The 12077-nt window shown below is 64.4% G+C and overlaps 2 protein-coding genes across 2 annotated transcripts; both read left to right on the top strand.

Moving 5' to 3' along the window:
- The first annotated feature begins 2 nt into the window (after positions 1-2).
- CUNH2orf42 (chromosome unknown C2orf42 homolog) lies at positions 3-8345 on the top strand. The gene is given in 10 exon segments (XM_066206235.1): positions 3-112; positions 1225-2033; positions 3076-3180; positions 3950-4072; positions 5220-5324; positions 6054-6161; positions 6808-6908; positions 6987-7149; positions 8059-8228; positions 8230-8345. Coding segments are annotated over 10 exon segments (1740 nt in total). The 5' UTR covers positions 3-86; the 3' UTR covers positions 8260-8345.
- Positions 8346-9127: 782 nt separating this feature from the next.
- Positions 9128-11662, top strand: MRPS24 (mitochondrial ribosomal protein S24). Its single transcript, XM_066206236.1, has 4 exons — positions 9128-9905; positions 10535-10603; positions 10834-10945; positions 11277-11662. Exons 1-4 carry the CDS (start codon positions 9879-9881, stop codon positions 11558-11560), a joined length of 492 nt encoding a protein of 163 aa, XP_066062333.1. The 5' UTR covers positions 9128-9878; the 3' UTR covers positions 11561-11662.
- Positions 11663-12077: the final 415 nt, after the last annotated feature.

The raw sequence follows: 12077 nt of genomic DNA, 5'->3' as shown, positions 1-12077 counted from the left end.
CCCCTCACGGCGCTCCCGGCGGCGGTAACGGAGCGCAGGTACCGGGGCGGGCCCGGCGGCGGAGGTGACGTCACGGGCTGTGAGGGATGCTGGGAAACACCGGGAGACGCCGGTGAGGGGCGGGGACGAGACCCCCGGGGCCTGACCGTGAGGGGAGAGACCCCCGGGCCTGGCCCTGAGGGGGACGTGGGGACCGGGAGAGGGACGGGGACGAGGCTTGGTGGGGCTCAGGCTGAGGACAAAGGGCTCGTGGGGACCCCAGGGGGACAGGAGGGTGACACCAGCTGAGGGTCGGGCTGTGCTCCCGGGGAACAAGTGGCAGCACAGGAGGGAACGGGCTCAGGCTCTGCCGGGGGGTTCAGGTTGGATTAAGTTTTCCTGCCCAGGGCAGGGGCAGAGTCCCCGTCCCCGGGGGGGTTTGTCCGTGGATGTGGCGCTTGGGGACACGGTCAGGGTTGGACCTGGTGATCCTGAAGCTCCTGTCCCCCTAAAATGTCCCCAAGTGCTGGACAGGCACTGGCAGGGTGGCACAGAGACAGACAGTGGCCGTTGGGGTGACACAGGGACTATCAGGGTGACATCAGGACTATCAGGGTGGCACAGGCACAGGCAGGGTGACATCAGGGCTGCCAGGGTGGCACAGGGACTCTCAGGGTGAGCACTGGGGTGACACAGGGACTCTCAGGGTGGCACTGGGGTGGCACAGGGACTCTCAGAGTGACACAGGGACTCTCAGGGTGGCACTGGGGTGGCACAGGGACTCTCAGAGTGACACAGGGACTCTCAGGGTGGCACTGGGGTGGCACAGGGACTCTCAGAGTGACACAGGGACTCTCAGGGTGAGCACTGGGGTGGCACAGGGACTCTCAGGGTGACACAGGGACTCTCAGAGTGAACAATGGGGTGGCACAAGGACTCTCAGGGTGGCACAGGGACTCTCAGGGTGGCACAGGGACTCTCAGGGTGAGCACTGGGGTGACACAAGGACTCACAGGGTGAGCACTGGGGTGGCACAGGGACTCTCAGGGTGACACAGGGACTCTCAGAGTGAACAATGGGGTGGCACAGGGACTCTCAGGGTGAGCACTGGGGTGACACAAGGACTCACAGGGTGAGCACTGGGGTGGCACAGGGACTCTTAGGGTGGCACAGGGACTCTCAGGGTGACCACGGGGGTCCCACACCCCATCAGCCTCCCGCTGTAACCCCGCTCTCCCTCCCCAGCGCCATGGATCCGTGCGGGGCCCGAGCCAAAGCGCCGTCCTTCCTGTCCGACCTGGGCAAGGCCACTCTGCGCGGCATCCGGCGCTGCCCGGGCTGCGGCACCTACAACGGCACGCGGGGGCTGAGCTGCAAGAACAAGAGCTGCGGGGCCGTGTTCCGCGCCGCCGCCCGCCGCCCGCCCGGCGCCGACGCCGTGCGCGTCCTCGGCGGCGCCCAGGGCCGCCTCTACTCGGTGCGTCTGCGCCACTCGCGCTGCTTCGTGCAGCTGGGGCCGTGCCAGCCCTCCCCGCAGAGCCCCGAGGGCGCCCCGGGGGCCCAGCCGGCCTCGGGGCGCTGCCACGCGCCCGCCTGCGCCAAGGCGGCGGCCGACGGGCGGTGCCAGCACGTGCAGCTGGCCCTGGGCTGCCAGGCCGAGGCCACGCCGCTGCCGCTCAAGAGCTCGGTGCTGGCGGCCGTGCAGGCGCCCGCCGAGGCCAAGCAGAGCCTGTGGGAGCTGGCCACGGAGCCCACGGGGCCGCTGGTGCAGAGGGTCACCAAGAGCGTGCTGGTGGTCAAGTGTAAGGCCAGCCAGAGGCACAGCCTGGGCTATCTGCACGCCAGCTTCGGGCAGAGACGGTTCTCCTGCGCCTGCCGGGCGCCCCGGCACGGCCAGGCCAAGGGGGAGGAGGAGGAGGAGGAGGAAGAGGAGGAGGAGGAGGAAGAGTCGCCCCCCGCACGCTGCATCCACTTCCTGGCCTGTATCTGCGCCTTCGCCAGCGACGAGAGCCTGGCCCAGGAGTTCGCCGAGTTCCTCGCCTCTGATGCTGGTGGTGGGAAGGGGCACGGGGGGTTTGGGGGCTTCAGGGGTTGGGGTCACCCCAGACGCCAGCCTGGGCTCTCCCAGCCGCTGTTCCGTGGTCCCCAAGCACGTGGGGATTGGGGTTGTTCCCGTCCCGCTGTGAGCACAGAGCTCTGTGGGGAGCTGTTCCCTCTGGGGGGCTGATCCCACAGCTCCTGCCTGTGGGGGAGCACAGAGGGGGCGCCAGGGGGGCTCATCCCACTGGGGTGGGGATCCTTTCCAGGGCTGGAAACTCTCAACCTCATCCCAAAGCAGCCTCTGGGGCCATCTCCCCTAAATGCTTCCCACCACAGGAATATCTCTGGGGTTCATTCCTACTGAACACCTCCCACCGCAGGAATATCTGGGTTCATCCCCTGACCCCACAGCAGGAATATCTGGGGTTCATTCCCTGTGACCCCACAGCAGGAATATCTGGGGTTCATTCCCTGTGACCCCACAGCAGGAATATCTGGGGTTCATTCCCTGTGACCCCACAGCAGGAATATCTGGGGTTCATCCCCTGTGACCCCACAGCAGGAATATCTGGGGTTCATCCCCTGACCCCACAGCAGGAATATCTGGGGTTCATCCCCTGTGACCCCACAGCAGGAATATCTGGGGTTCATCCCCTGACCCCACAGCAGGAATATCTGGGGTTCATTCCCTGTGACCCCACAGCAGGAATATCTGGGGTTCATTCCCTGTGACCCCACAGCAGGAATATCTGGGGTTCATCCCCTGACCCCACAGCAGGAATATCTGGGGTTCATTCCCCAAAACCCCTCCCACAGCAGTGTTCGCACCATTGAGGGGATTCCACTCCCCCAAAGCCGCCCCCCAATAACCCCACACAGCCCAAGGTGAAAACCCATTTTTTGGGCACTGTAGAGGCAGGATAAAATTCCCCCTCCCCTTTAAAGGAGCCTCTTGGCAGTGTGGGGGCTCCTTGGGGACACTTGAGTGCTCTGGGCGGTCACTGTGTCCCCTGGGCCGTGGTGGGGACGTTTTTAGGGACCCGCTGTTGTCCCCAGGTCTGAAGGGGACGGTGATCCCGCAGCTGCTGCGCGGCCCCACGGCGCGGGCCCGGGGGGCGGCCGCTGCCAGGGCCAAGAGGAGGAGGAAGGACTTGGGGCCAGGTGAGTGTCCTGGGGAGGCCTCTGGGGTGCCTGGGGGCTGGAGTCCCCCCCGGGCAGTTCTGGGGGGCAGATCCAGCTGTTAAAACCTCTGGAGCAGTTCCATGGGGTCAGACCCAGCTGTGGAGCCTCTGGAGCAGCCTCAGGTGTTGGGCTGTGGGGTGGGTGGGAGCTGAAATTCCCCCATGTGGTCAGATCCAGCTGTGGAGCCTCTGGAACTGCTCCAGGTGTTAGGTGTCACCTGCCCCAGGGCCAGGAGGTCACTGATGGTTGTGTGGGGTCACTGATGGTTGTGTGGGGTCACTGATGGTTGTGTGGGGTCACTGATGGTGTGTGGGGTCACTGATGGTGTGAGGTCATTGATGGTTGTGTGTGGGGTCACTGATGTTTGTGTGTGGGGTCACTGATGGTTGTGTGTGGGGTCACTGATGTTTGTGTGTGGGGTCACTGATGTTTGTGTGTGGGGTCACTGATGGTGTGTGGGGTCACTGATGGTGTGTGGGGTCACTGATGGTTGTGTGTGGGGTCACTGATGGTGTGTGGGGTCACTGATGGTTGTGTGTGGGGTCACTGATGTTTGTGTGTGGGGTCACTGATGGTTGTGTGTGGGGTCACTGATGGTGTGTGGGGTCACTGATGGTTGTGTGTGGGGTCACTGATGGTGTGTGGGGTCACTGATGGTTGTGTGTGGGGTCACTGGTGGCGGTGTGGGGCTGAGGCCCCCGGCAGGGAGGTGACAGGCAGTTCCGGGTGGTGACAGTCCCTCCCTCAGGCCCGCAGCTGCCCGGGCCCCTGCTGGCCCCAGAGCCGGCGCTGCCCGGCCCCAGGAGGGGCAGCCTGAGGAAGCCGCCCGTCGCCTCATCCTCATCCTCCTCCTCCTCACTGAGGAGACACGGTGAGTGAGCCCCGGGGCGCTGCCAGCGCTGGGTTGGCAGGGTGGGTGTGGGGCTTGGGAAGGAATTCTGGGCTGGGATGGAATACCCAGAGGAGCTGTGGCTGCCCCTGGATCCCTGGCAGCGCCCAAGGCCTGGCTGGAGCACCTGGGACAGTGGGAGGTGTTGGGATTGGGACTGGATGGGCTTTGAGGTCCTTTGCACCCCAAACCGACCCAGGATGTGCAGGTTTAGATGGGATTTTAGGAAAAAAAGCACTGGATGTCCCTGGAGTTGTTCCAGGCTGGTCTTGTGGAAGCTGTCCCTGGTGGATCAGGATGAGCTTTGAGCTCCCTTCCAACCCAAGCCATTCCCACATTCCATGAGTTATTTATTTCTGCCAGGGTTCTGTGGGATGCTTGGGAGAGGAAAGGTCCCCCCAGCACCACGAAACCCCGTGGGTTTCCCCACATCCCAGTGGGGATCTCCTCGCTGGCATCGCCCTGTGCCGGGGCAGCAGCCTTGGCCTGGGGCTTTCCCCCTCCTGCCTTCGGTTCTGCCTGCGAATGGGCCCGGGACCCTCGGTTTCCTGATTTCCCCTGACACGGGTCTCGCCCATCCCACCCCGGGCTGCTTCAGCTCCCACTGACACCCCCAGGCTGCCTGCGTGAGCTCTGGGGCACGGTGGCACCCCAGTGTCCCTTACTGTCCCCTGCAGGCTGGATGAGTCCCAGGTTTGGGACAGGGTGACATCGCAGTGTCCCTGTCCCCTGCAGGCTGTCCCCAGGTGCTAGACGAGTCCCAGGTGTCCCAGGAGTGGCTGGGCAGCGTCACAGAACTCTGGGGGCTGAAGTTTGGGGCAGGGTGACATTGCAGTGTCCCAGTCCCCTGCAGGCTGTCCCCTGGTGCTGAATGAGTCCCAAGTTTGGGGCAGGGTGACATCCCAGTGTCCCTCCCTGTCCCCTGCAGGCTGGATGAGTCCCAGGTGTCCCTGTCTTTCCTGGAGTGTCTGGGCAATGTCACAGTGTCACAGAGCTCTGGGGGGTCATGTCTGGGGCACAGTGACATCGCAGTGTCCCTGTCCCCTGCAGGCTGTCCCTAGGTGCTGGATGAGTTCCAGGTGTCCCAGGTTTGGGACAGGGTGACATCGCAGTGTCCCTGTCCCTGCAGGCTGTCCCCAGGTGCTGGACGAGTCCCAGGTGTCCCTGTCCTTCCAGGAGTGGCTGGGCAGCGTCACAGAGCGCATCCACCAGACCATGCACTACCAGTTTGAGGGTGAGTGTCCTCCCAGGACGGGGAGGTTCCCCCGGGAGGTTCTTTGGGATTTCCAGGTCACATCGAGGGCGGAGGGGGGGATGCTGTCCCTCTGCCCCAACCAGGGGACACCCCACCTGCAGCTCGGGGGCCCAGGGTTCTCCAGCCCCTCTGCTCTTTGGGGGACATTTGGGGAACTTTTGGTGCCGTTTTGGGAATACCGTCTCCCTTTTTGGGAGCGCTTCTGGTGCTGTTTGGGAAGAGTTGGAGCTGTTCTGGATACACTGTGTTCACTTCTGGCAACACTTTTGGGGCCAGTTCAGGAGCTCTTTTGGGGCCCTTTGGGGAACTCTCTGTCCCTTTTTGGGAACACTTTTGGTGCCACTTTGGGAGCATTTTTGGTGCCATTTTGGGAACACTGTGTCCCTTTTTGGGGATGCTTTGGTGTCTTTTTGGGAAGACTTTGGGTGCCGTTTTGGGAGCACTTTGGGTGCCATTTTGGGAGCACTGTGTCCGTTTTTTGGGAACACTTTTGGTGCCACTTTAGGAACACTTTTGATGCCGTTTTGGCACCACCCTCTCCTCACCATCCACAGCTCCCACCACCGCCTCCCGCTGACCAGAGTGACCCCCCAAACCACCCAAACAGCCACAGGGAAGGGACAGCCCCCAAATCCCAGACTTTCCCTGGGAATTCATCCCCAGGGACACTTTGGGATGGGAATTTGGGAGCCCTCTGTGCCCCCCCAGGCCACCCAGAGCCGCTGGTGTTCCACATCCCCCAGTCCTTCTTCGAGGCTCTGCAGCAGAGGATCTCCAGCGGTAGCGGCAAGAAGAGACTCCCCAACTCCACCACGGGTGAGGAAAAAGGGGAAAAAACATGGAAAAAACCACGGGAAAACCCCGCTGGGAGCCGAGCTTTGGGGGTTTTGGTGGCATGGAGAGGAATCCAAGCTGCCCCGAGGGTTCCTGGGTTTTTCTTGGCAAAAAGAGGACAGAAAGGGAGGAAAGAGATAAAGGGGGAAAGAGGTAAGAGAGGGGGAAAATAGGTAAAAAAGGGGGAAGGAGGAAGAAAAGAAGCAAAAAAGGAGGAAAAAAGGTAAAAAAAAAAGGGGGAAGAGGCAAAAAAAGGGAAAAAGGGATGAAGGGAGGGGAAGGCAAAAAGGGACAGAAAGGGAGAAAAGACAAAGGGGGAAAGAGGCAAAAAGGGGAGGGGAAAAAGGGGGTGAAGGAGGGGGAAAAGGCAAAAAGGGGGGAAAGAGGCAAAAAAGGGAGAAAGAGGGGAAAGGGTGAAGGAGGGGGAGGAAAAGGAAAAAAGGGGGGGAAGAGGCAAAAAAGGAAGAAAAGAGGCAATAAATGAGAGAAAGGCAAAAAAAAATGAGGAGAAAGAGGCAAAAAATGTGGGGGAAAGGAGAGGAAAACTAAAGAGAGGGGGAACAGAGGGCTGATAAAAAGTGGGGAAAGAGCCCAGGGGCTGAAGCCCCCCCCGGGCCCCTCCCCGCAGCCTTCGTGCGCAGGGACGCGCTGCCCCTGGGCACCTTCTCCAAGTACACCTGGCACATCACCAACGTGCTGCAGGTGAAGCAGATCTTCGACACGCCCGAGGTAAGGCCGGGAAACGGCCCGCGGAGCCCCCCCGCAGCCCCGCGGTGGGGCCGGGGCTGAGCGCTGCCCGCCCCGCAGGTGCCGCTGGAGATCACCCGCAGCTTCGTGCAGAACAGGGACGGCTCGTACGAGCCTTTCCGCAGCCCGCGGGTGGAGGTGGAGAGCCTGCCCGAGGGGCTGGGCCCGCACGACAGACAGCCCCCGCTGCGGCCCCTGGAGCTGCAGACCTTCCTCAAAGTCGGTGAGCCTCGGGGGAGCCCAAAACCCACCTGGGAAGGGCACGGGGGGACCCCAAAACCCACCTGGGAGGGGTACAGGGGGATCCCAGAACACCCACAGGAGGGGCACAGGGTGGGACCCCAAAACAGCCCCCGGGAGCGACACAGCATGATCCCAAAACCCAGCTGGGAGGAACTGGGTGTGACCCCAAAACAGTGCTCAGAAAGGGCAGGGTGAAACCCCAAAACAGCCCCCGGGAGGGGCAAAGCATGACCCCAAAACCCAGCCGGGAGGGGCAGGGGAGAGAACCCAAAAACTCCTCAGAAAGGGCCGAGTGGGACCCCAAAACAGCCCCAAAGAGGAACAGGGTGGGACCCCAAAACCCACCTGGGAGGTCCCAACTCCACATAGGATTGAGGGGACACAAACACCCCTGAGGGCTCCGTGGGACAGGAAAAGGGGGTTTCCATAGGGTTGGGATGGACACAACCCAGGGGGCTTCAAGGCTGGAGCAAAGGGTGGGTCCCAAAGGGTTGGGGGGACACAAACACCCCTGAGGGTTCCAAGGGAGGGGAAAAGGGGGTTCAGGGTTTGGGGGGCTTCAAGGGAGGGGGTCCCAGAGGTGGGAGGACTTCAAGGGACAGGAAAAGGGGGTTCAGGGCATAGAGGAGCTTCAGAGAAAGGAAGAAAATGGGGGTCCCAGAGGGTGGGGGGTCACAGACACCCCTGGGGGCTCCATGGGACAGGAAAAGGGGTGTCCATAGGGTTGGGATGGACACAACCCAGGGGGCTCCAAGGCAGGAGCAAAGGGCGGGTCCCAAAGGGTTGGGGGACTCCAAGGACAGGAAGAGGGGGTGTCCCCGAGGCCGGGGGGGTCCTCCCCGGGGCCGGGCCCCGCAGCAGCCACGCCGCCGTGTCCCCCCACCCGCAGGCCACACGTCCCCCACGCAGAAGGAGCCGACGCCGTTCACCATCGAGTGGATCCCCGACATCCTGCCCCGCTCCCGCCTGGGCGAGCTGCGCCTCAAGTTCCAGTACGGCCACCACGGGGGGCCCCGGCAGCCCCCCCCGGCCCGCGGGACCCCCCCCCTCCGAGCCGCTGCCCCCCCTGGGCGCCATCGCCTTCCCCTGAGCCCCCCCCGGGCTGGGGGGGACACCCGGGGGCACCCCCGGAATAAACCCCCCGCACCGCCCCACAGTGTGCTGAGCGTCTGGGGGGGCGCCCAGAACGGGGGGGGAAAGGGAGAGACCCCCAAAAGGGTGGGGGGGGCAGGTGGGAGACCCCCAAAGTGAAAGGGGGAACCTGGGAAAATTGGGGGGAAAGGACAGAGCGCTTGGGAGACCCCCCAAAGGGAGGGGGGGGGGGCTCAGAGATCCCCAAAGTGGGAGGGGGGAAACCTGGGAGACCCCCAAAATGGGGGATGGTGAGGGGGGCACTTGGGAGACCCCCAAAATGAGAGGGGGGGACTGGGAGACGCCCAAAATGAAGGGGGCGAAGGGAGCTGGGAGACCCCCAGAGTGGGGGGGCGAGGGAAGGAGGGAGCACTTGGGAATCCCCAAAAGTGACGGGGGGGGCACCCAGGGACATCCCCAAAAAGCAGGAGAAAAGGGGGAACACCTGGGAGACCCCCTGAGTGGGGGGGGGTAGAAACGGGGGGCGTCCAGGAGACCCCCAAAATGGGGGGGGGGAGGGGGGGGGGGAAATGCCCGGCAGCCCCCCCAGAATGGGGGTACCGAGCGGGGAGAAAGGGGGACACCCCCAGATCTGCCCAGACCCCCCGGTGGTACTGGGGGGTGCCCAGTAAAGACCCCCAGGACCCCCAGTAGGCACCAGCAGCTCCCAGTTGCTCCCAGTAAGCGTTCGGTCCGCTCCCAGTTAGCTTCAAGAGTCCCCAGGACTCCTGGTAGTCCCAGTATCCCCCCAGTGTCCCCAGCATCGCCCAGTATTCCCAGTAGCCCCCCCAGTATCCCCCATATCCCCAGTATCCCTCAGTATCCCCAGTCCTCCCCAGTATCCCCAGTCCCCCCCAGTGTCCCCCCAGTATTCCCAGTGCCCCCCCAGTCCCCCCAGTATCCCCAGTCCTCCCCAGTGTCCCCAGTATCCCCAGTCCCCCCCAGTGCCCCCCCAGTATTCCCAGTATTCCCAGTCCCCCCAGTCCCCCCCAGACCCCCCCAGTATCCCCAGTATTCCCAGTCCCCCCAGGATCCCCAGTCCTCCCCAGTGTCCCCAGTGTCCCCAGTATCCCCAGTCCCCCCCAGTGCCCCCCCAGTATTCCCAGTATCCCCAGTCCCCCCCAGTGCCCCCCAGTATTCCCAGTATTCCCAGTCCCCCCAGTCCCCCCCAGTATCCCCAGTATTCCCAGTCCCCCCAGTGTCCCCAGTCCCCCCCAGTGCCCCCCCAGTATTCCCAGTATCCCCAGTCCCCCCCAGTGCCCCCCAGTATTCCCAGTATTCCCAGTCCCCCCAGTCCCCCCCAGTATCCCCAGTATTCCCAGTCCCCCCAGTGTCCCCAGTCCCCCCCAGTGCCCCCCCAGTATTCCCAGTATCCCCAGTCCCCCCCAGTGCCCCCCAGTATCTCCAGTATTCCCAGTATCCCCAGTGCCCCCCAGTATCTCCAGTATTCCCAGTATCCCCAGTCCCCCCCAGTGCCCCCCAGTATCTCCAGTATTCCCAGTATTCCCAGTATCCCCAGTGCCCCCCAGCGCTGACCTCCCGCCGCCAGGGGGCGCTGCCGCCCCGCCCCGATCCAAGATGGCGGCGGCCGCGGGCGCGCTGCGGGTGAGCGGAGAGCGGGAATGGGGGAAAAGACCCGAAAATGGGGGAAAAAACCCGAAAATGGGGGGAAAACGGCGGGAATGGGGAACGGCACCGGGAATGGGGAACGGCACGGGGACCGGGGACACCGGGGGCTCCAGACGCGGTGGCGGCACGGGCAGCTGAGGGGCGCTGGGGACACTGGGATGGGGACACTGGGGACACTGGGAATGGGGACACTGGGGACACTGGGATGGGGACACTGGGGATGGGGACACTGGGAATGGGGACACTGGGGACACTGGGATGGGAGGTTCCAGGGGCTCCAGCCCGGGGGACGTGAGCTGGGGAGGGGGGTGGGCATGGGGGGCTCTGGGACCCTGAGTGTGGGGACACTGGGGATGGGGGTGACAGGGGACACCGGGTCTGGGGGACACTGGGATGGGGCACACTGAGCGTGGGGGGCACTGGACAAGGGACAAGGGCTGTGGTGACGCTGGGGACAGGGTCACAGGCTGTGGGGTCACACCAGCGCTGTCCCCACTCCGGGGACACCGGGACTGCTCCGTGGGGCTCCTGGGGACACACTGGCTGTTGTTGGGGACCGGGGATGTCCCCCTGCCAGGCTGTCCCCAGCCCTGTCCCCTCCCCAGGTCCTTCCCTGTGCCCTGCATGTTCCCAGCGCCACCCGGCAGCTCCACACCACCCCCGCCTGCCTCAAGGTGAGTCCTTGGGGACACCGCGGCGATGTCCCCGTGTCCCCCCGCCCCGCGGTGTCCCCGTGTCCCCCCGCCCCGCGGCTGTGTCCCCCCGCCCCGCGGTGTCCCCGTGTCCCCCTGCCCCGCGGTGTCCCCGTGTCCCCCCGCCCCGCGGCTGTGTCCTCATGCTGTCCCCGTGTCCCCATGTTGTCCCCGTGACCCCGCGGTGTCCCCTGACGCCGCTGTCCCCACAGACGCGGGCGGCGCGGGTCCGTGCGGGCAAGGGTGACAAGCTGGTGACATACGAGCAGGCACACCCCCCCCACTACATCGGCCACCGCAAGGGCTGGCTGTCCCAGCACACCGGTGGGTGACACGGGGACCCCTGCGGGCGGGGAGGGGACGGGGGGGACAGGAGGGCACTTTGGGGAGGGTCACGGGGTGTTGGGACAGGGATGGGGACACGAGGGGACTGGGATGGGGATGGGGACACAGGGACACGAGGGCACGATGGGCACAGTGACACGTGGTACCCATGGGCACCCTGGGGACAGAAGACAACCCCTGTGGTGCCAGGACCACACCTGGGCTGGGCGGCCAGGTGCCACCAGTGCCACCTCCTGTCCCCTCTGGGAACCTGTGCGGCGAGGCACGGTGAGCAGTGACCAGTGTCACCAGTGCCACCCGCTGTCCCCAGGGAACCTGTGCGGCGAGGCGGGCGCGGCGCAGCGGGCCCTGGAGGACGCCTTCGTGCGGCGGTTCCTGTACGGGACCTTCCCGGGGCTGCTGGCCGACGAGGTGGTGCTGAAGCGCCGCGGGAACGCGCTGGTGGCGTGCGCGCTGCTGGCCCGGGCCCTGCCGCCACACAGGCTCTACTTCCTGCTGGGCTACGCCGAGACCCTGCTGGGACACTTCTACAAGTGCCCCGTGCGCCTGGAGCTGCAGACCGTGCCCGCCCGTGTGCCCTACAAGTACCTGTAGGGCCGGGATGAACCTCCAAACGTCCCTAAATGCTCTGGGGTGTCCCCTGTGTGCCCTACAAGCGCCTGTAGGGCCGGGAATAAACCTATTAATGGCCCTAAATGCTCTGGGATGTCCCCTGTGTAACCTCCAAACGTCCCTAAATGCTCTGGGATGTCCCCTGTGTGCCCTACAAGTACATGTAGGGATGGCAATAAACCTATAAACGTCCCTAAATGCTCTGGGATGTCCCCTGTGTGCCCTACAAGTGCCTGTAGGGATGGGGATAAACCCCCACATGTCCCCACGATGTCCCCGTCCCCATGTCCCCAGCCCCTGTGACATTTGGGAGCCAGGGGACAGCCCCCATCCCAGTCTGCCCAGTGCAGGTGTGATCCCAGACTGGGAGGGTTTGGGGACACCTGGCCCCAGCTCTGTGGTGGCCTCGTGCCCTGCGTGTCCCTGTCACCACCGTGTCACCACGTGTGCCCCTGAGGTTTCATCCCAGGGATGTCCCTGTGACCCGCATGTCCGTGCG

The sequence above is a fragment of the Chamaea fasciata genome, unplaced genomic scaffold (assembly GCF_029207755.1).
Source record: "Chamaea fasciata isolate MVZ Bird 193981 ecotype frontalis unplaced genomic scaffold, bChaFas1.0.hap1 SCAF_30, whole genome shotgun sequence".
Taxonomy (NCBI): domain Eukaryota; kingdom Metazoa; phylum Chordata; class Aves; order Passeriformes; family Sylviidae; genus Chamaea; species Chamaea fasciata.
This window is presented reverse-complemented; position numbering and strand designations above follow the sequence as displayed.